Raw genomic sequence first — 23155 nt, 5'->3', positions numbered from 1 at the left:
CTCATTCCAACCCAAGTATCAGGTACACTTTGAATGATTAAGAGAGTAGGATTCAGAGTTCATTGAAGTAAAGGGAAATTTTTATTTTGGTAGGCCAATGATTTAGTTTGAGATTGAGACTAGAATGGTTTCTGTAAAGGAAAGAAGAATACTTGCACTTTTTTATAATGGTGCAGTAGTGCTGGGCATTTTCTGGATCTGCCCCATAGGTATGTTTACTTGGGTTTTGTATACTAACTTAAAGACACGAACACCCACAAAATGCCATCTGTCTTCATACCTGTCATACCATCAGCATATTCTAGACACAAGCCATCTGACTAGAAGAAATTTTCAGTAGCAGAACTGAGCACTGAATACTCAGATGTGGCGGTTACTGTATTTCTAAGGGTTATGGAATATAATATGAGAATATGATACAAAAAGAGAATTAAGATGGATCTTAACAGAAGAGAGGACAGAGGAAAAGAAAAGCAAAGGCTGAAAGGAGAGGTTTGCATAAATGCGAAGCACTCGTCATGCTAGATCTTATCAGATGTTTCGTCTCTCAAATGTGCATGAAGAATGAATGAAAATGAAAAAAAATATTTCAGGAGAGAATTCTGCTTTTCAAGAGATGAGAAAGTAAAAGGAAAATACAGTTATGTGATGCAAAGCAAACTTCTTCCAGTCTCTTGCTAGGAAAGACATGCATTTACAGATTTTTTTATCTATCCCTGTAAACCCACAACCACAACATAGATCCCAGAATTAGGGGAGACACAAACTGAAGAAGCGGCTGACCTGAACCGTCACCATTACTCCTGCATTTCTTCATGCTCAGTTGAGTTGCTAAGATAACCAGTCTTGCATGGGTTGAATCCAGAATGTTTCCAAGAATTGGGTTAATTAGTGAAATATCCTAAAGTTAACTAACTCCCCTGCCAAGAAATGGGCTCTTCCATTTTCCTCACATGATTATCTAGGCACTTTCACTTTTCCATATATAGGAGCAGCTCAGGGACTGACAGATCAGACTAGGTAGGGATACAGACTTCAGGCACATGCATACTCCTTGCATGCATACACAGATGCACGCACATGCTGATTTCACACACTGAAATTCAAGTTAGTATAAGAGGTAATAAGTGAAGACAGCAACAGTCCTGCTGATAAACAACCTTCTCCTTTAAGAGAAGGCACTAAAGGTAGGACTCTTCAACCACTGTTTGTAGTAATCCATCAGGAAAAGCATCACAATCATGAATGGGCCGGTGGATGGTTTATGTGATTACACGCTGGATGATGAAGGGGCTTTCATGTTCACATCAGAGTCAGTGGGAGAAGGACATCCAGGTAAGAAACCAGCTCTGGCATATGTGTAAAAAGAATAATATTTTCATTTAAAATGTTTTAAAAGCCTGAAGAAGAATTCATCTGCTATTAATCTTATTATAGAAGTTATTTGTAACGGGGTGCTTTTTACTTCATTTCTATTGGACCTTGTCCATATAAACTATAGAACCGCTATAACTAGGATGCTTCCAACAGGAGTTTGCGTGCTTTTGCAGGGTGTGTGTTACACTGAGGAGGGCAGTGGGGTTTATGGTTGCTACTCCTTCCTTTTCATCTGAATTTCTTTCAGTATTACTGTGGAGACACTACCATGTCTCTGACAGACTCAAGTTTCACATATGGATAAGAATGCATAGCTTGCTTCTCAAGTTCTGTATCTTTATGGGCCCTGTGGAACTGTCCTGCATATATGCTGTGCTCTAAAACTCACCCACGACAAGAATATCTCTAAGCAGGCTATTTTAAAGCCTCTAAAAATCAATGGTCCCAGCAGCTGCACATGGCAAAGTTGGTAACTTCCCCCCCCCCCCATTCCATCATCATCTGATGCAATATATGGAATTGCTTAAGCAAATAGTGGACAGTTATTTGCTAAACTTTATATATGGTCAGCAGAGCTTAGTTCATTTTTGTTGAAAACACATATTCGTCTGCCATAAACACGCATCTTATGTCAGCAGCAAGTGTTCCCCCAAATGAGGCCAGGGGACAATAGACTGTTTGATGTCCTGAAAAGTGTATTTATTTTAGAAGCTGATTTAGCATCCTGTACCTTTTGCTTTTTCAAGTCTGTACTCATGTTTTGTGATTAAATCATAAATGGGTGGAATGACATAGCAGAGAATAAAAAGGTTAGCTGTGAGAATTTCATGTGTATAATTCTGATACACTTCTATAGTATTAACTTACTACTGCAGATCAACTCCATGGCTGATGCAATTGAGTACACCTCTGCCACTGTCAAGGCAGCTACATCAGGTTAAGCCAGTTGGGGTTCTTTCTGATGTAACACAATCAGAAAATGACAACCACATTCAGTCCTTGGGACATAGGTCCCATCTCAAATTTATACATAATTATGTCCAGCGTCTGTAGCGCAATGTAGTTTCATAGGAAAAATAACATTATACAATATGGTAATTTTAAATTGATGATGGTATTTCCAGAAATGACAGGTCACAATTCATGCAACTCAAATCATTATTTTTAATCCCCCTGGGGCAATAATAGATAAGTCTCAGAACAGGAAGAGTTTAACTGAGTCCCCAGGTTTAGCTTTGTCCCATGGTTTCCTTCCTTTACCAATTCTCTTTTTGTCTTGTTTCTTGTTTTAGAATTTGGCCTGTTTTTTAGTTCTTATTCACATTCCCGTCTTTATTTCCCAAAACTCTATTGGCCCTCAGTAGGCCTTCTTTTAAGGCCCATGAGCATTATTTTCCTCCTGTGCTGAAATACGCCGCAGGCCATTGAGAAACAACATTACCACTTGTTAGGTTTGTGTACAGCCTCTCATCTGGCAGATCTCTGGGTGCTGTGAGGTGCAAAGTGGCAACCCCAGAGGCTTATTGTAGAGGGAGTGGGAAACTGAAATTACATTTTCAAGACTGTGATGCTTATACTTTCTTAAGCAGCCTAGGTCTTCATGTAGGGTACTGAAAACCCTAACACCTATGACAAAGGAAAGATACACATATTCCAGATCAAGGGAGGACAGGTTGACAGTACTCTGGGTGGTCCTACAAATTCTTGTTCCTGAACACAGCCCAGCAATAGGTCTTAATCATCTCAGTGATAGCTCTAGTTCCTGACAGCAAATTGATCACCCTTACATCCTGGCCAACCGCCCTTCTCCCTGTCTGTGGTTTTACATGAGAGGTGTACACATGCCATTAGGTTTTTATCACCCAGGTAAATCTTGGCTATTTCTTAAAATGGGTCCCAGTGTTCTGATGCTGTAGTTGGGCTTCTGACATTATCAGTAGCACTAGCATTTTATTGTGAGTTTTGAGTTCCTCTGTTTGATACCAAATGGATAATTTGCGTGTTCTTGATTCTTTCTCTTCTGTACATGATAGTATAATTTTGCTAGAGGGCATTATGTGAAGTAAAAATCTTGAACCAGATCTTTGTCTGGTGGAAATTTAAATTGTTCCGATTATATTAGCTGAAGACTGAATGCTTTAATGGAGACCTCCTTCATAATAAACAAAGCAAGAGAAATTACATGCTTATTTATTTGGCTATACAAAGAACCACCTTATACCTGTGCAATGCCTAAGAGTTGTGTGTCACTGAGAAGCCCAAATTCCATACAAGCAAGTAATAGCTGGCAATAATTAACATACAGGTATTACCTATGCTCCCCAAAGACTTTATAGAAGACTCTGTTTATCCTGTCCTCTCAGTCCAAATTCTTCAAAATCACTTGGGTATAAAATTTGGGATTTCCTTCCAGGTCTTTAATCTTGGCATTTAGTGGGGTAAATTCCAAACTCTGTAGACTTACATGTGACTTCTTCATTTCAATATAATAAAAGCACATAGATAGTAGCATGGAGAAGAGATTTTTTTTAGATAGCTGTTTTCTGTCACTGCTCCATTTTGCTTTGTCCAGTCGTGTCTGTCCGTGCTGCACAATGGTTTCTCTGTGCTTTGAAAGGCATTGTGTGTTTCTCTGACCCACAATGTCTTACAGGTTCCAAAACACTTAGGATTAATTCCTTCCCCTATCTGGTGTGACTTCAGGTGGAATTGCCTGCAAACAGAATGTCATTCAGTTTCCCAGTAAGTATCAAGGAGTCTCTTTAAAAATATAAGAGAAAACATCTGCTAAAAGCACCCTCAGATTTTTCAACCATATTAAAAACGTATGTTTTATCTTCTGGATATTCACAGAAAAAGAATCACAAAAGGAAAACCAAACAAACAGAAAATGCAGATCTTTTCAGCAAGTTGATGCTTGCATGTCATATCTAATATTATATATACTTAACAATATCTAACATTGTATAGACTTAACAATATACATAATACTTCAGTAAACTGTGTATTGAACAAAGAGAACAGATGTACAAGACATTTAAACAGTGTAGTGTTAATATTGAAGTACAACTGCAGTTATCAATTAGCACTCCTCAAGAATCTTTTAAATAGGAAAAATGTAATACAGCACAATTCAGCTATTTGAAGTCTTTCTAGTGAAACTTTTTTTGGTGGAAAGCCTATTTTTTGATGAAGTGCTCATGATAACTATCTGTGTTTCTTGACTGTTTTAATTTTTCACCAGAAAACTGAGACTTGCTCAGTTTATCAAATTTGAATATATAATTTCAGCTTCTAGTTTAAAATAATTTTTTTCTGTTGATATAAATAATGTATCATTAAAAATAACAAATTTTATTTTGATGATCACAGGTTTTGAAGAAAATCAACCTTACCTTTTGAAATGTTCAATGTTTATTATATTTACTACACCATCAAAGCCAGAATTGTGGTTGTACCTATTTGTTGTTCTTCAGGGGATGGAGCTTTTTTGAATTAAGTTTTCAATTGTTACTGCTATTCATAGATTTGTGTGTGTGTGTGTGTGTGGTGAATCCATGAAACTGAATTCTTGAGGAGGTCCTGAGAACTTGCAGATGTCACAGCTTCTGTTAGGCTCTTACATAGTCTAGATTCACATAACAAACTTATGTCCACCTGTCTGGAAAACTGTGAAGCTCCTTTTAATTATTGGAGATCACTTTTGCTGTTGAATGCCTCCTTTGCTTCATAATTTGTCAACTGGGCATTTGAGTAGGGTTTATCATAAGGTCTCCTAGACTCATTCATTCCTTTTATAGTTAGCAAGAGCTGTTTTACAGCTAATTGACATCTCTGCCATAAGGCTGGGTCTGTGGGATGATTGGATTTCATGAAAAGAATTCATGGTTAGCTAATACTTTCCTGTTCAGTCAAGGAATCCTCAGCCTAGACATCCTTTTGCAATATTTATCCTATTGGATAGTAATTCACTACATGACGGTATGCATGAACTGAATTCTTACATATTACATCATTTTTTAAGACGATAATGCTTCACCAGAGGTGGTCCCTTATGCTTTCCCTGTTTCCAAAAGAGAAGGAACACAAAAAGGAAGGAAATAATGGACAAACATATCCTGCCACATTTAGCAGCTAATAAGAGAAATGGGATGGTTGAGATGAGAAATTTAAATAACAGAATGAAGGGTGCACAAAGCCTGCTAAGCATTGCTAAAAATAGAATGCCTGGTTTTATTTTACACCAGAGACCTTTACTAATAGGCATGCCTTTAATTTAATGCATTAATCAGCCAATCATCCAGCTAGATTTCTCTTTCCAGTCTTGATAGATATATCTGTATCTGTATTTGGATCTAGTTGCACTAGAACTGCTGGTTGTTGCACCAACAATCAGATACGACATGAATTGTCAAACTGATTTGTCTCAGCCTATTTTAATCTAAAGGTGTGCTATCAGCATAGTTGATTAAATTATTCTAATTTATCATTTTAATTGATTAAATTGTCACATAGATTTTAAAGACCAGAAGGGACCTCTGACATATAATCTGGTCTAACCTTCATACACAGGTAATAATATTTTGTGCAAGAATTCTTCAAACGTGCTAGTAAATGATGGTTGAATTTCATTCATGCCTTTTAAAAAGATATCCAATTTTCATCTAGAGATTTGAAGGAACAAGGAATCCTGCATACCTCTAGATGAATGGTTTCAATGGCTCTCACTTTTTTATTATTTTCCTTTTTGAATCTTTATCTTTCTTTCTTTAATTTTCAGCTATCATCTGAAATAGTTACATTATTGTCCATCAGACAAAACCTTTTCTCTCATCATATTATTTTTAGTTTTTTAGAGCTTGTGATCCCAATGCCTATAAGGATTTCCTCTGGCAGGTTGCCTTTCCTTCAGCCTTTCAAAACTAGATTGAGCTTGATTGATTTCATCCTGTAAGATATAGACTTTTCTAATTTGGGGACATTCTTCTCAGTGTGTCCTAAACCTTCCTGCAGCTTCTTAAGGTCACCTTTGGAATACCATCACCAAAATCTAGTATTTCTGTAGCAGTCTCACTAATGCTATTGTATGGAGATAATTTCATTTCTATGGATGACTGTTCATCTAGTCTTCTGTCATGATCTTTTCAGTGTAACAGTTTTGTAAGACAAACTCTCCCCTTCTGTAAATGTGGACTATGCTTTTTGTTCATGAATGTTTGCTGTGTTATTGCTCTGAGAGGGAAGCAAAAGAGCTGTTTTTCTATCTACCAATATCCATGAAATACTGTAGATACTAATGATAGAGTTCATGCAAAAAAAAAAACCAAAACATGAAAACATCCTGTTAAATCTTCACTTACTGATTTCACTGCATACTATGGTTAATGTTCTCTTGAGACATTTCATGAAAGTTTTAGTTCATAAATTAATTTCAACCACAGCACGCAAAACCAACGTAAGTTTCTTTGTACCAGATGGGTGCCACAAGGAGAAATGAGGATGAATTAGTCATACAGGATTACCTGTACTCTTCTTGAATGTTTTGGAAAGAATCCATGTAATATCCCTGTATGTGCCATACAGGGAACTTAGGCAAACATGGGACACTGGCATTTAATGCAGGTGAGACATGCTTCACGTGGAGCAAGGACAGGGTAAAGGTTGTTCCTGGCATAGAAACTCTGGGTGGTGAAAAAAAGACTACAAAGCAGTCCCAATCACTAGGAGTTTACTGCAGGGCATTGGACCTGCACTAAGAAGGTCATCCTATCCCAGTTGCTCTGTTGTCCCACCCAGGTAATAAAAAATCACATATTTTCATCAACAGTTTTTGGTTTTATGCTCAAAAATATGGCTGTATTTCCTTAGAAAAAATGGAAACTTTGAAGAGAGCAAGCAGAGAAACATTTTAATCACACCTGCCACCTTTGTCCCCAGTCCTGCTAAACAAGGTTCGTTTGGACTTCTAACTAAATTGCAAGAATCGTGTCTGATTCTTGTTTGGTAATAATTGTCCCAGATTTAGTAATCCCTGTACAGTTCTTGCAAGGCTGGAAGTTCCAATGCAGCCTACATTTGCTAATTGTCTTTTGTATTCATTCTTTTTGTGTTGAAGTGGTTAATAAGGGAGATAAGAGTGTCAGAACGACATTAGTTCTCTAGTCTTTGATTTGTCCCTCTCAGCTAAATGTACATGTTCCTCATGAAAAAAAAATGAGAATTTGACTTGAGGTTAAATGTATTAAAAGTCTCTAATGACATACTCTTACAAAACATTGCTTTCCAACAGATTGTGTTGCAAATGGCAAGGCAGGAGATTAATTTATTTTGCCACACAGCATGTTATGGCAACATCTAAACATAGTATGCAATACTAGACTTTTTTAAAGACGATAAAATTAAATTATATAAGAAAAATTACCGTCTTCATGTGGAAGGCATTGTTATGGCTGCTGCCCTTTTGTGTTCATTAGATTAGCTACATTATTTGATTAAGATTCATTATTCATTAAAAAGGTAGGAAAAGAAAGAAAGAAAGAAAAAGAAAATATTATTATGATAAAGCTGAGCTGAAAACTTTGTATTTGGGATGTAACTGAAGATATACTCAAGATTTACCTCAGGCAGACTTCAGTTGGTAACCCCTTCTTGTTTCTGCCTGTGTTACTCACTGCCCTGCCTTAGGTGGGCTGCAGGGATTATTAGAAGCTGGCATTGCAGGATGGTGGGAAGCAGTAAGAAGGAGCAAACCCAGAACAGCCACTTGACTGAGCTGTGCGTTATCCGTATTAATCTAAACACTTTCTCAGGCTTTACCAGCAGCGTTGGTCAGGTACAGTCTAACTTTCTGCTGGGGAGATGGAAGTTGATGGTGGAATATCACCTTCCTGTTAGAATACTACTGATGTGGAGTGCATGCTGTATTGGCTTGTGGTGTTAAAGGAGAAGGCTGGGAGTAAAGCCTCTTAGCCTCTCAGGTAATTCTGTGCATAACATACTTGTTTCACACTTAAGTGCAGAAAACTACAGCTAAAGTTGTAGTCAGTATTAGTTTACACCAGTGCTTGCAGGATGTTTCGAATGTCTTTCTGTTTAGCTAACTTAAATACTCCAGTAAGAAGCAATAAAAGAATTCCTTGCTGAAATACCTACCTATTCAAAGTGAGGCAGACAGTCCGTGTTTTGTATTGAGTGCTATGGTTTTGAATCACAACTTTGATGTCTTGCAGATAAAATCTGTGATCAAATAAGCGATGCTGTACTAGACGCCCATCTCAAACAGGACCCGAATGCCAAGGTTGCTTGTGGTAAGTTATCTGCTGTTTTAAGTCATCACCTGGTCGCTGTTCTTTTTTTATGATGTTTGCAAAGAGTTTAATGCTATTATTTGCTAACTCACTTTACTCTCAAAAAATTACATGAGAATTACAGTCTTCAAGAGAAGGACAGATGAAAAGAAACAGTAACATTTTTTGTAAAGATTGAAGCCTAAGCAGGCTGTAGAAGGGTAGGATAGTTAATTTTGTGTGTGGACTGAATTTTCCTGGGAGAAACAGATTTGGCTTCATTACAGTGGACTTTTGAAAGAATATTTTAATATCGTTTTGTTGAAAAGTTCACTTACTATATTTAATAAAGTACTAATTTTTTCAGTCTAAGTCCCCATAAGTGCTTGTGTTTTTTAAATCTCTTCAGAAAGAGTTGTACTGTCCACTCTCAGGTCATTACCCCAGTTCATGCATTATGTAACTAAACCCCATCTTCACATTCTTCCTCCTGGGACTGGAGGCAAGTTTTCAAAATAGTTGATCACTGATGAGGTTTTTTTAGCCTCAGTATGTATCTCAGAGTGATTAAGTGGATTTAGAAATCCCAGTTTAATGCTATTACTTCCCTAAAATCTGTGCATATTACTGTATCATGCTCAGTGCTTTGACTCTCCCATTTGTAAATTGGACACATTAGTCTTTTCCTTACTTTCAGACATATGGTGAATATGAAAAGAATTTGTTGTAGAAGGAGCTAATAATGCTAAAAATATGGGTAGAAAGGACTTACACTGTATGTATACAGCAGACCTGTCAAAATCACCATCATCATAGTTATTTGTCTTAGTGGGCAGGGTTACTATGCTGTTGTAATCCTGTTTTCATCTCTCTTCTCAGAGACAGTATGTAAGACAGGAATGGTGTTGCTCTGTGGGGAGATCACATCTCATGCTATTGTGGATTATCAACGAGTTGTCCGAGATGCAATTAGACATATCGGCTATGATGATTCAGCTAAAGGTTGGTGGAAAAACTCATGAAATCCTTGAAGAGCAAGCAATAGGCAACTGCAAAACAGGTCTGTCATCACTTCCATATATGGGCTTTAGCAAGCCTGATAAAAACTGAATATCCTGTGTGAAAGCTGCTTACATGGTGCGACGTGATACACTTGCTGGCTTTATCCCAGTGTCCTGCTTTCAGCTGGGATAGAGTTAATTGTCTTCCTAGTAGCTGGTACAGTGCTATGTTTTGAGTTCAGTACGAGAAGAATGTTGATAACACACTGATGTCTTCAGTTGTTGCTCAGTAGTGTTTGGTCTAAAGTCAAGGATTTTTCAGCTTCTCATGCCCAGCCAGCGAGAAAGCTGGAGGGGCACAAGAAGTTGGGAGGGGACACAGCTAGGGCAGCTGACCCAAACTGGCCAAAGGGATATTCCATACCATGGGATGTCACATCCAGTATAGGAACTGGGGGGAGTGGGGGTGGGGAATCGCCACTTGGGCACTAGCTGGGTGTTGGTCGGCGGGTGGTGAGCAATTTCCCTGCGCATCATTTGTATATTCCAATCCTTTTATTATTACTGCTGTCATTTTATTAGCATTATCATTATTAGTTTCTTCTTTTCTGTTCTATTAAACCGTTCTTATCTCAACCCACGAGTTTTACTTCTTTTTCCCGATTTTCTCCCCCATCCCACTGGATGGGGGGGAGTGAGTGAGTGGCTGCATGGTGCTTAGTTGCTGGCTGGGGTTAAACCACAACACCCAGTAAGTAGAAAAACCATCATATATTAGTTAAAACTGAAAGGGAGTAGGCAGAATATACTTTGAACTGTGCTATTAGGCCAGAACAGTTAATTGCAATTTGAGCCACAGAATCTACCACTCCTCCAAACTTGCGAGAACTCGAATCTTGGTTATTCATTTGCCAAGCTGACTGATGCATCTTGGTGCAAAAGAGACGGAAGAAACCTAGTTCATTTCATTGTACCTTTATATATTTGTCCTGTGGCAGGATCTAGAATTCCCAGGTGTAAAGCAGGTTCTCACTGTGCAAAGTGCTCTGAAAAACTCCACCTACACTGAGGAGTGTGCAGTCCAAATCCAGTTTGTGTAATGTCCAAATGATAAAAAAGACAAAATGCTTTATATACCACACACATTTCACTTTCTGATTTGCCATGTATCTGTTTCTACATTACAAATATTCCAAGTATACTGTTACAGTGAAGTGTAACTTTTAAGAGCTTTTGGTTAAAAAAAAGTTGTTTCCTGCAGTCCTTTAATTGCTATTCAATGTACAGGGAGATTTTGGTGGGAGAATATTATAGGAGCACATCTGCAGGTTACCTCCACCATCACATAACAGCAGTGCTTTCAGAAAACACTGGCAAATCTAGTAGGTCATAAATCTCCTTTTTATCCTAACTGCCAAAAATGATAAGTGGAGATGCAGTGACCCAGTAAAAAACAATTTCTATGCAGAAGTAAAACAAAAAGCCAAAACAAACAATTGCACATAGAAATGTAATTTTCTTCTATACATAGCCTACTTAAAAGAGGGTGAAGAGCATTCTTCAAGTGGATAATATGCATATGGACATGTATATGTGTTGTATTGGCTGAACGTGTGTTGGTCAGCAGCTGCCAGTAGCTACAGTTCTAGGAAAGGTTGGATTTGGAGAGAAGCAAGTTACTATTAATATACCTATGAACAGGTGGAAAATTTTGCCACAATCTTCTGTAAGTCTTTCAATTTCTTTTTAAAAACCTTTCTTTTGGCCTTTGAAAGTAATGTAAAGTAAACTCCCACTTCCAGATTTGCTGTGAGACTTCAATCTGTGGTTTTTTCTCTGTTTGTGGCTCTCACATAAACTCTCACAAGAGGTTTAGGTACAGACGCTGCTTTACGTGTATTACAAAAAATGCATCGGAGAGCAGAGCCTTCAGTTGATGAAAACATCAGCTCCTAGGAATTTATGTAGAGGTTTTGAATACTATTTATTTGGGAGAGGCTCATTATTTACTTTTTTGACTAGTTTTCTGCAGTTAAACATTCATAATCTGAATTGGCTTGGCACAGGGTGCCAGTGCAAGAGAAAACAAGCAGTAACAAGCAATAAAGGCAACTCTATATACCTCCCCCCCCCCAAAAAAAAAGGTTTCAAGTCTTGTATTTAACTAAAAATAGAAGTTAATTTTGAGTTCTGAATGTAGTATCCTTCAGAAAGAAAATTTTTTCATATTGTTCCATGTTACTTTCCTTAATTGTGACAGAAAAAGCTAATTCAACGCTATTCTTTTTTCCAAACAGGCTTTGACTACAAGACTTGTAATGTTTTAGTGGCACTGGAACAGCAGTCACCTGATATTGCCCAAGGTGTTCATCTACACAGGGATGAAGAGGATGTTGGTGCTGGAGATCAGGTAGACATAACATCACTTCTAAAAACATCAAAGCTGTTTGAATGGAAAAAGTTTACCCTGCCTTATTGCCCTATTTTCAAATCAAAACCCACGTGAAAATTTCCACATTTCCATCTTGGGCTACCCCAGAATAAAAAAAAAAAAAAAAAATTATTAAAACAGTTGGAAGTTCTTTGAGGGCAGACTTTTGCCTGGTGTTCGTTATAGCACTCCATGCAAGTCAGGAGAGCTCTGGCAGTTTGTAGTAGCTGAGGATGTGTCCTTTAGAACTTAGCAAAGTTTTTTTGCTTATGCATTTCATGTTTTTATTGAGTAGCTTTAGATTCCTTAGACCATTAATCTTGCAGCCAGCCTTGTCTTCTAAGATGGAATAAACAAAGGATCTTTTCACTTTCACAGAGCTCTTGAGATTTTACACAGCAAAAAATTAGGCAATGTTTCAACTGTCTTCAGCAGTAGTCCAATGAAGGCAAATACACCAGGGTACTTTTAATTCTCACTTTTTTTCCCAGAGGCAGCTATTGTAATAGGTGTTCCACATAATTAAGGCTGTCCAAGCTGCATTTATATGAGCTAAATAACATATGTAGATAATTATGGTATGTTCCCAAGAGAAAGATGCTAACATAAAAACTCCATAATCTGACTGATGCCAGTATGAGTGAGTTTAACATTTACAGTAGTTATCGTTGGTAATAATATCCCGTTTGTAACAATGCTGTTGAGAACCATAAGTGGAGATATGAGAGTCCGGGAGCCAAGCTAATATTGTTCAAAAAACCCTTGAGGACTAAATTAAAATGCTTTTATGCTGTCATGGGGACATAATACTACATAAAATGAAAAGATATCTGACTTTCTTTGGCACTTTGATGGCCTCCCTTCCCATTGTATCAAAGTACCTTCCTGTCTTTTTTCTTTTTTTATCACAACATACACTGGATGAGGAGAAAGAAAATGCTGCTAACTCTTTAACAAATGATAATCTGATGCAGGGGACATGACTGAATAACAGTAGAAGCTGTGACTGGAAGCATGTGGCATTGAAAGTCCGAGGCAGGTGCCTTAAACTGTTGACTAGTACGTCCTTCATGGAGTATTCACATCCCATTCCACTGAAATTTCAGATGCGAGCTGCAGTATATGTGTGTCTCTACTCATACATAAAAGCCTCTACAACTTTTCCAGTCTAATGATAACACCTTTCCGATGACAGAATAGTCCTCAAATTGTTTTGCTCCAATAATTTTTTTCGGTGAAAGAACCTGATTTTTTCACAGAAACATCTCCATTTTTGTCCAGGTTTCCAGATCAACGTGTAAACCTTCAGGCTTTCAGTGAAAAATTCTAGGAACGTAGTTTGTTTCTCATTACACTGTAACATGTTGGAGCCTGATCTGAGTTTAGGCTTCTTGCACTGTAATGTAAAGCAGCAGAAAGTAAACCTAAGGGTACTGTTTACTCTTTGCTTCAGATGAAATCTCATTGCCTTTGCTTGTGGTGCTTTTAACAGTGACTGAAGTATATCATCTCCTCCTGTAGGGTTTGATGTTTGGTTATGCAACAGATGAGACAGAAGAATGTATGCCTCTGACAATTATTCTTGCTCATAAACTGAATGCCAGGTTAGCAGAGCTGAGGCGTAATGGAGAACTTCCTTGGCTGAGGCCTGACTCTAAGACACAGGTAAATACTGCTATGGATAGTCCAGATAGTTGAAAACTAACACTTTTTCTTTCCAGGAATCTTAAATATTTTTAAAGACAGCAAGTGATGGTGTTCAGAGTATCAGGATAACCTACAAATAGCAGATATATAACCTACAAGTAGCAGGTAAAGCATAGCCACCACTTATGATACTGTCTCCTTGACTGTTGGAAAATGGTTAACCTGTATCAGAGTGCTAGGAACAGCACTTAACCACCTACCAGGGAAGAAACATTTAACCCTTCAGACCTAAGCCATCTGTGCTCATCGAAAAAGTGACAGGAGATCCAAAGGATTTCTTTGTTTTTAGGGATTTGGGCTGGCCTTTTTGAAGATGCACTGAGAAAAAAAATTTCTGAGGCTTGGGAGTTTCGCTGAAAATCCCAACCAAAAGGCACATTTTGGGCAATTTCAGAGAAAATCAGATTGTCCCTACTGAGTCTTTTTTTTTTTTTTTTTTCCCCTCAGCACAGCAAAAATGAAGAGTGAGAAAACAGGCTTCATTTCTCATACCTTGGCAACAATGTGAGCAAAGATCATTAGCATGTCAGCATTGACATTTTGCTACAATTTTGCTCTTGGAATAGCATAGCGTGATGTTTGATGTAGACCAGTTATATACCTTATAGCAACTTTGTTTTTTTCTTCTTCCTTCTCCCTGTTCTATTCAGGTCACGGTTCAGTATATCCAGGAGAACGGAGCAGTCATCCCAGTGCGTGTTCACACCATTGTGATATCTGTGCAGCACGATGAAACCATTTCGCTGGAGACTATGCGCAGAACCCTGAAGGAGCGTGTGATCCAAGCTGTTGTCCCTGCAAAATACTTGGATGAGAAAACTATTTATCACCTTCAACCTAGTGGACGTTTTGTTATTGGAGGACCTCAGGTTTGTGTTGTATTGTGTTGGTGCTTTTATCAGCTTGCTTTTGTCATTGAGTGTGTGTCTTAAAAGAAATGCTCAGCTTTTTGGCATGTCTGTCCCAGGGTGTAAGAAGCAAGCTGCCTAGTGGAAGTTTTAACTGCGGTTGTATGTGGGAGAAGCACCCAGGGTTTCATGTGCAGGATGCCAAAGTAACCTCTGAGGGCACGGTTATATCATATATGTGTTGCGACTAGGCAGGCAAGTTGAGCTGAATCTTACATTGTGCGTGGAATGTACAGCCCAGCTCTGGGTTTCCTCAAACCCTCTCAAGTCCAGCACTGAGCGAGACAAGCAATCCTTTCTCTTGGAAAGCACTCCTTACAGAGAGCTGGACAACAGAAGGTTTACTTCTCTTAGAGTGAACCTGATTTTCAGATCTGTAGAGCTTGCACTGTTCTGCCTGACACCAATAAGAGCTGAAGGTGTTCATCTGTTCTGAAAATCAGCCCTTGATAGGCTTCTCCTGGTGAGAAAATAGATGTTGCTTTTGCTTTATCTAGGCAATGCAGGAGCTGGGATTTATAATGTCATCCTGCACTCACAGAAGTCAGACAGAACTTCCACTCTCTGTAGGATCAGGACTTTTGAGATTTAGTTTTTGAAAACAAATTCACCATTCCCAATGTTTTAGTCTTCAGTTCCCTTCAGAACTATCACAGCAAAATTTCAAAGCTCCTTCCTGAAATTAGGTCCAGTTTTACAACAAATCCAAGTAGACATTGGTTTTCCTTTGCTGTTCAGATTCATTCATTTACTGGAATTTGCCAAAATTATTTCTAAGGTGCTGTGTCTTTTCTACATCAGTGCCATGGAACAGGTAGGAAGGTCTTGAGATTAATCATTATAATAATGATTATACAAAAAATTAGTTTTTGTGTAGTTGAATTGGTTGTATCACTGTAACTTTGTGTATCATTGACATCCTAGACTATGGACAAATGGAGAGGCAAACTTGAGCTGTAACTTGGTGCAAATGAACCAATGTGGGAGGCTACACATACACAAATTTTCATGTGTGCACTGAACTGCACCCATTAAAAATGTAAATCTTTTAGGTGTGCAATGAACTGCACCCATTTAAAAATGTCATATAATTACATTTGGTAAGCCAACCAGGAATACCTTTTCTACTCTTGTGGTGGAACTGTAGTGCTGATGTTTGCACATACAAACACAGACATGTTGCAGTGTATATTTGCTGCTTTTAAAACCTGGGATAAGTTTACTTAATACGGGTCACTCTGCCTGTGTGTCCATGGCCTTACAACAGCTATCATCACTTGTGCAATTTACAATAGCATTGTGGCAACCAGAAAATAACTGTTCCGTGTCTTTTACGTCTTCAACTTTCTGATTACTTTTCATGAGAGTATTACTCAGTTTTATTTTTAACAACACTAGCTATAGAACGCTGTCTTAATCTCCAGCTCAGTTCATCTAAGGAAGACACATGTATTTCACCTGGCATTTTCACCTTATGTTTTTGAGCCCGGTGGTACCTTGAATTCTGGCTATGGCAAAATTAGTAATTTTGCTGTCGCCATTTTCCCAACAGCAACACCCGCTGGTACTGTGAGGACATTACAGCTCGTCGCAAAAGTGACTTCCACAAGCTCTACAAATGCATTTGTGCTCTTTCAGCACCTTTAAAAAGAGGGGTGTGGGTTTTTTTTCCTTTCAGCTGTCTGTTTCTCTTCCTCTCACTCAGTTCTGCAGTGAAGTCATGATGGCACACAAGGTGTTATTGCAACTGTCTGTGCCATCAAATTAAGGTTTGAGTCAAGCAGAACCCCAGGAGGACAGGATCCTTTAAACAAATTCAGCTATCTACAGTTCAGATTAACATCTTGCTGCTTTCTTAGCAGAATGGAACAAACAGTGCCAAAGGTTTTCTTCTGTGTATATGCACAGTCTTTCTAAGAAAAACTTTGACTTTCTGCTTGTGTTTGCCATGCAAACATTCCAGCAGTTGCATTTTACTGACATGATATTCTGTAGACAAAGAATTTCAAACCTGCCTGCACAGGTGGAGACTGAGTTTCAAATTTGAGCATGATTCCATTCACACCAGAAAGCTTAAGCATTTAATAAATTGGGGGGGTCAGACAATTAGTCACATACTGATCAGCTATCCAAGATCAAATGAAAATATCAAGTACTTGTGAGGAGCAATCAGGATAGCTGTGTAGGCAGCTAGAAGGTTATCTGCACTTCCTTATTTAATATTTTAGAATATCGTTCTGTAAGTATCAGTTCTTAGAAAGGAGTAATCCTTCTTTCTCAATTACTGCTTACTGCTCTGTACCTGTTGTGTATAGTTTAAATTAGACTATAAATATTTTGGGGCTGGAAATATGTTTTTTAGCACATATTTGTATGACAGTCTCTGTTATGATACTGCACTGGAAGTGTTGGGTGCCAGGCTCCATGTAATGATGTATAAGGTAGCACTGACATACCTTTCGACGGTATATACAAAAAAGACATCTGCTATTTAATATTCACATAACTTCAGATTTTGACCAAAAGGTATGAAAGCCTGATTTTTTATTTTTTTAAATGGTGTAAAATCTGTCACTGGTTCTTATATGGCATGTAGTTTGTTAGCAATATTCTGTAATCAGTTTGGATGTGATTGATAGGTCACTTCTAAACCAAAATTTCCACATTGTCTAGAATATTTACTTTTGAAACAGGCAGTGCATGCTCTAGCTACCTAGATGCAAACCTGGTTGGTTGATTATCAAACACAGCTCGTGAATGGCTTGTCTTATGAATCTGGCTTTAAAGAACATTTATAGCCACTGTTGTAGCTCGGTGAGGCAAGTCCATTCCTTCAGCTACCCCACAGCAATCCATATATAGTGAACTTACTTACACGTTGTTGTAGTCTTCTGAAGGATGCATAGCATTCTTTGAGACTTATAATAAAATTGATTGTAAAATGGACAAATTCTTTTGCTGATTCAGGGTGATGCTGGTGTTACTGGTCGAAAGATCATTGTGGATACTTACGGTGGCTGGGGAGCCCATGGAGGTGGTGCCTTTTCTGGCAAAGACTACACAAAGGTGGACCGCTCAGCTGCGTACGCAGCCCGTTGGGTGGCCAAGTCTCTTGTGAAAGCTGGGCTCTGTCGCCGTGTTCTGGTTCAGGTATGGTTTGCTGTGAATGTTGCTTTTCTCAAAACAATTTTTCCTTTTCAGCTTTACCATACACATTGTACGAGACATGTAGTAGAAGCAGTCTTGGTGATGGCTTGGAGTTGAAGAAAGAAAGAAGACCTTGATGTACTTGGTTCAAGACCACTGTAATGTCACTAAATAGCCCATCAGCTTCTTGAAGCTGGAACTTTTCATTTAGCTTTCGTTTTATTGGCTGTTTTTCTGGACATTTATCGATCCCTCAACCCTCTGACACTTACTGTCATGGAAATGAGCATGGGGTGACTGGATAATGGGGAAGAAAGTTATCCAGACACCTCAGCATTTTCAAAGTTTTCTCTTTTTTTCTATGAATACAGATTGTGCAAATACAGGAAGTGAGAGGCCTTAGTTTTCCTAAGATGGTTCATGAATTAATGCTTTGTTCTGTTGCATACTGTTGCCCACTGAGGTGCTGTGTTTATTTGCTAACTAGGGTGTCTTTTTGCCTTAGGTTTCTTATGCTATTGGAGTTGCTCATCCACTGTCCATTTCACTGTTCACTTATGGAACTTCCCAAAAAACAGAGAAAGAGCTGCTGGACATTGTGCACAAAAACTTTGATCTTCGGCCTGGAGTCATTGTCAGGTATAGAAATACACAAAAAGAAAATACCTTGGTGATCACATCCTAGAAATGATTTATTGCAACCCCATTACATGTTACAATGTAAGAGTCAGCCTCTTGAACTAGCATGGGATTGTTCCATGCAGTACAAAAGAGACTTTATCTCATTCTGTCATTCTGTGAGTCTTCACAGGTGATACTTTTTATGGATCTACCAGTGTGCCATATCTTTTAAGATAACAGATGTACTTTTCAAGTTTCATACGAAGCATATACTTTCAGCATTTGGCCTTATATAGTATGTGGAATTCAAATAAAATAAAATAACTTTTGTATTCCAAGAATTTTAAGTTACTTTGCTGTGAAAAAAATATATGTTTTGTTTTACAAAAGGAATTGAAGGTTATTTCACCTTTTCCATTAAAATTATTATTTCTCAATAGTGAGGACTTTTCCTGTAGCCCTAAAGTACTTCACGTTTAAGTTTTGTTGTCACTTTTATGGTTCTCCATTGGACATGTTCACTGGTATGCTTGCATCTCCAGAATATGCTTGCTAGACTAAGGGCATGAAATGGATATCAACATCAGGATTTTAATGGTAGTTATCATGAAGTATCTTAATGTGAGGAATTTTCTCTTCTTTTTATTATACACACAGGGATTTGGACCTAAAAAAGCCCATTTACCAGAAGACTGCATGTTATGGTCACTTTGGAAGAAATGAATTCTCATGGGAGGTCCCTAAAAAACTTGTGTTTTGACACTAGCAGTGACTCTTTAAACACAGAAAGGAAGAGAAGTCTGCTAATGATGAGGATGTTTCCAAAAATCAGATTTGACAGCTTTGTATTCAACAAAAGGAATTTTAGATTTTTAAATGGAAAGAAAAGGAAGTTTTCTTGGAAATAGATTTTTTTGAACCCTCAGTGTCTTTCATTATCTAAGATATAAAGGACAGAGTCTGTTTTTTTAATCAGCATAAGACAACAAAACACAGTTTACTTTTTATTGCTGCTCTGTTGGTTCTTTTGATAAAGGCAAAGTATGACTCAGGTACACAAACCAACGGCTGAACTTCAAACCTTTCATGGGCAAAGGCGAAGATGACTTTCCCAACTTTGACTAAGGATCAGCAGATCTCTAGCTTCTAATTAGACAACAGGAAATTCTGGGGTCCAATTTCCTTACTGGAGTTAGCATTGCATACAGACCGGAGTTGCTTTGATGGGAGAAGGCTGAATATCACATAACTGTATCTCGGCCTCTTTTGTAGAAGATGTTAGCATATGTAATATTTAAATCACCTTCACTGCATATGTGCTGTTACTGTTGAGTTTCAATTTCCTGTGTTTTTGAAACATCAGTGTTCTCCTACAAAACAACAATCGTAGAATAAAAAGCTTTTTCCTACCACGTATGTAAAGGTGCCTCTTCTTCTATCTTTTTAAATGTTGCAGTATAATGGTCCTTCTCAACTCAGCCTCTTATACTCTTGTAGGATTTTAGTTTACCAACATAATTGAATTTTATTAGATTTTGGAATTGTGATACAAATTTATCTTTCATTACATGTGTGATCACTGTTTAGTCCTTGTGATTAGTAGAAACTTGGTGAAAAAGTATTAGATTTTTATTGTTAACTCTTGGGTTTGTGCTATACAATATTCCCTCCTAATTTTTTTTGCTTCCGAAAGTTAGGTTTGATGTAATTTTGGAATAAAATAAAGTGCATAGAAATAACTGCAAAACATCAACAGATATATATAGCATGAGGTTAAAATGTGGACCACTCCCCTGCCCACCAAGCAGTCTCTCACCGGAGAACTAGCTGTTACGTGGCTGTGTGTCCCTCCACAGCTGTGGGAGCAAGTCTGCGCAGCAAGCATGTCCCTCGTTGTGCCAGTACTCAGCTACTAAGTCTGGGTACCGGTAACCCGTTACTCCTGCTGGAGGTAGTGACAGCCTCTCCTGACAGATCAGGGTCACTGGTGTGCATGGTGGATTGGATATGATCTAGACTGAGGATAAGGATGTTTCTGTGCTCATGTGCTATATTGTCCTATAAAGTGACAAAATACTTTCTGCAAAGGACTGTGGATTCATCCCAGGTTTGTTTAAACTGGGAGGGTGTGAGATCACATTTATCCTCTGCGATCAGGTTGGTTTGTCAATAGGCAACAAGGATGAACTTAATCCTGCAATACAAGGGTTACCTGTGTATGAACCCCAAGAGTCACTTAATCCTAGCTTTGTGGTTTAAGCAGCATCCTGTTAGATCTTCTGCACTGGACAAATGCTGCCATCCCACGTTTCTCTCCTCTCCAAAAAATTCCTTTGTAGAGTGTCTCCCAAACAGACACTGAGGTGGAAAGAGAGTGCCTGACTGTGATGGTCATTAAAGAAAAGCTGCCATTCATTCTCTTCAAGTGTCATAAACACAACTTTTATCTGTTCAAGCCAGAAGTTGCTCCACTTCATTAATTATGCTAATGTGCTATATACACTGTGGAAGCTGAGATGAACAAGTAGTAGGTTTATGTGTAGCTCCTGATCTCCCGAGGACTTAGAGGGCTAATCAATATGTCCCTCGTTGGACACCTGGATACATTTTGACAGGAAAAAAGCTTAAAGTGCAGCTCCATCTTAAAGAATGTATTGGCAAAAATTTCCCAGGGACTATTTTCCCAGCTGCATATTGCTCATCTTGCAAGGAAGAAGACTGTTGGGTGTGTCAGCCTCAAAAACGTAAACTGTTTGGAGCCAGGTCCTATTGGCCTGCCTAGAAATATAAACCTTGGCCTTCGTTATTAAAGACTTGTTATGCTAATGATCTTTTACCCATTGGTAATGTACACAAAGGCATTTTACTAATAGTAAGGAAGTCGCCATTCATGCTGCCACAGAACTGTTTTGTGGAAGCGTCACATACATACCTGTTTATCGAGACATCCTTGAGATGGCATAAGAAGGCACGTCTTTGTTAATGCAACGGAGGCCTTGTCATTGGCTTCACTTCTTCAGGATCTTCTGGTCATACTGTGTTATACTACAACTAGCAGAAGCAAGCAAATGAAAAATAAATCAAAAAGAATCCTGAAAAATTGCTGTATAAATAAGTATGTTGCATAATGTAACATGAAAGCAGAATGTCCTTGTCTCAACAAAACCAAACATCTGCAGACAAAATGAACAGCTCTGCTCTGGCAGTGACAATAACAACCATTACAGCATTTGTTGGATTGGGAGTGCGTGCGTGTCTAGCTGGTTTGGTGGGCAGGCGAGGTCAGCGTGGAGGCTTGGCAGTGGGGGGGGGGTGACAGGCTGTTGGGTGAAAGGCCACAACACTGAAACCCGCAGTTTACAGATGGGGTCAGTCCGTCACACCCCTAGCACCTGAGCATTATCTGGATAATTGGATTCATCTGCTAGTAAATGTACAGGGTAGAAATGATTGAACGTTTGTGGCAATTTTGCTAGTTATTCAGTTTTTCCCATAAATGGATATAAGCAGATGAGGGTCATGGCTCCATTAAAAAAAAAAACAAACAAAAACCTACAAATAGAAATACCATGCAGTTGCTGACAGAGAGCAGGTATGCAGCTGGCAATTTAAGATACTCACAGAAAGTAGGTTCATGTTCTTGGGACATTTTTTTTTTCCCCTTTTCTGTTGCTGTTGCTGCTTTGTTTAATCTGTATTTAATAACCCAGAAGCTGGAAATTGGAAACCATAACTTGCTCTCTTTACCAAGTAGCTAACCTCTGGATGCTACAGGATATGGAGCGCATCCCCTTGGTCCAAATCAGTTTAGCCATCATTTGATGTTCTGAGCTTTCTGTTGGAGCATGAGATACAGGGTTGAGCCCTGTAGGTAAGGCATACTTATGTCTTCTATATGAATGTGTATATAGAATCATAGAATGGTTTGGATTGTAAAGGACCTTAAAGATCATCTAGTTTGAACCCCCCCTGCTGTGGGCAGGGACACCTTCCACTAGACCAGGTTGCTCAAAGCCCCATCCGACCTGGCCTTGAACACTTCCATATGTATGTGTGTGTGTGAGAGAGAGAGAGACAGACAGACAGCCAAACACAGACAGATGGGGGAGTGGGGAGAGAGTAAGAGCACGCAAGAGTGTGCATACACTAAACATGTTTACAGTAAACCAGTTAATCTGAATTTCCCGGTGGGGTTGGCAGCAGCAGGGAAGCCAGACTGCCTCAGTAAGGTACTGAGAAATCTCCCCTTGCCCTCCCTGAACCGTGCTGGCAAACTCTCTGCTGGCTTCCCAGCAAGTTGGGCAATATGCATCTCCCTAACACCTTATCACAGCACTGCCTCCGAGCGAGGCACATGGCAAACAACCAGCAACCCACAGACATGCAGCTTTGTGCCTGACTCCAGTGCTTCAGCTCTTAGGCTCCACCAGCAACAAGTAACTAGTCCCTCGGCTCCTGCAGAAAAAATGCTGTTCAGCTCCCACCCGCTCTGGAAAACACTGTTTTTTATAAGTTTAGCAGTGCTTCTTGCAGGTAAGATATTGCCATTCTTGAATATGACTAACAATTATTTAAATAGAGGCTGTTTTAGAGAAATGAAACATCCCACTTGGGAACCCAGCACCAGGTGGCCACAAACAGGCGATCAGATTGCTAACTGTTTAGAATAAATCAATA

At 38.8% G+C, this 23155-nt stretch overlaps 1 protein-coding gene across 1 annotated transcript; it reads left to right on the top strand.

The window, feature by feature from the left end:
- The first annotated feature begins 1016 nt into the window (after nt 1–1016).
- On the top strand, nt 1017–19891 carry MAT1A (methionine adenosyltransferase I, alpha). The gene is made up of 9 exons (XM_010567845.1): nt 1017–1335; nt 8607–8684; nt 9543–9665; nt 11962–12074; nt 13617–13760; nt 14453–14671; nt 17678–17860; nt 18363–18496; nt 19136–19891. Exons 1-9 carry the CDS (start codon nt 1242–1244, stop codon nt 19236–19238), a joined length of 1191 nt encoding a protein of 396 aa, XP_010566147.1. The 5' UTR covers nt 1017–1241; the 3' UTR covers nt 19239–19891.
- Nucleotides 19892–23155: the final 3264 nt, after the last annotated feature.

The sequence above is a fragment of the Haliaeetus leucocephalus genome, unplaced genomic scaffold (genome assembly GCF_000737465.1).
Source record: "Haliaeetus leucocephalus isolate CR32 unplaced genomic scaffold, Haliaeetus_leucocephalus-4.0 Scaffold229, whole genome shotgun sequence".
Classification (NCBI taxonomy): domain Eukaryota; kingdom Metazoa; phylum Chordata; class Aves; order Accipitriformes; family Accipitridae; genus Haliaeetus; species Haliaeetus leucocephalus.
Note: the sequence above shows the minus strand (reverse complement) of the source record. Positions and strands in the feature narration are given on the sequence as shown.

Excerpts from the sequence above, each read along its gene's own strand:
- MAT1A (XM_010567845.1), top strand. The coding sequence starts at position 1,242 with ATGAATGGGCCGGTGGATGGTTTATGTGATTACACGCTGGATGATGAA. Across the intron at positions 17,861-18,362 it reads GTCGCCGTGTTCTGGTTCAG|GTTTCTTATGCTATTGGAGT; the intron begins GTATGGTTTGCT and ends TTTTTGCCTTAG. Across the intron at positions 18,497-19,135 it reads CGGCCTGGAGTCATTGTCAG|GGATTTGGACCTAAAAAAGC; the intron begins GTATAGAAATAC and ends TTATACACACAG.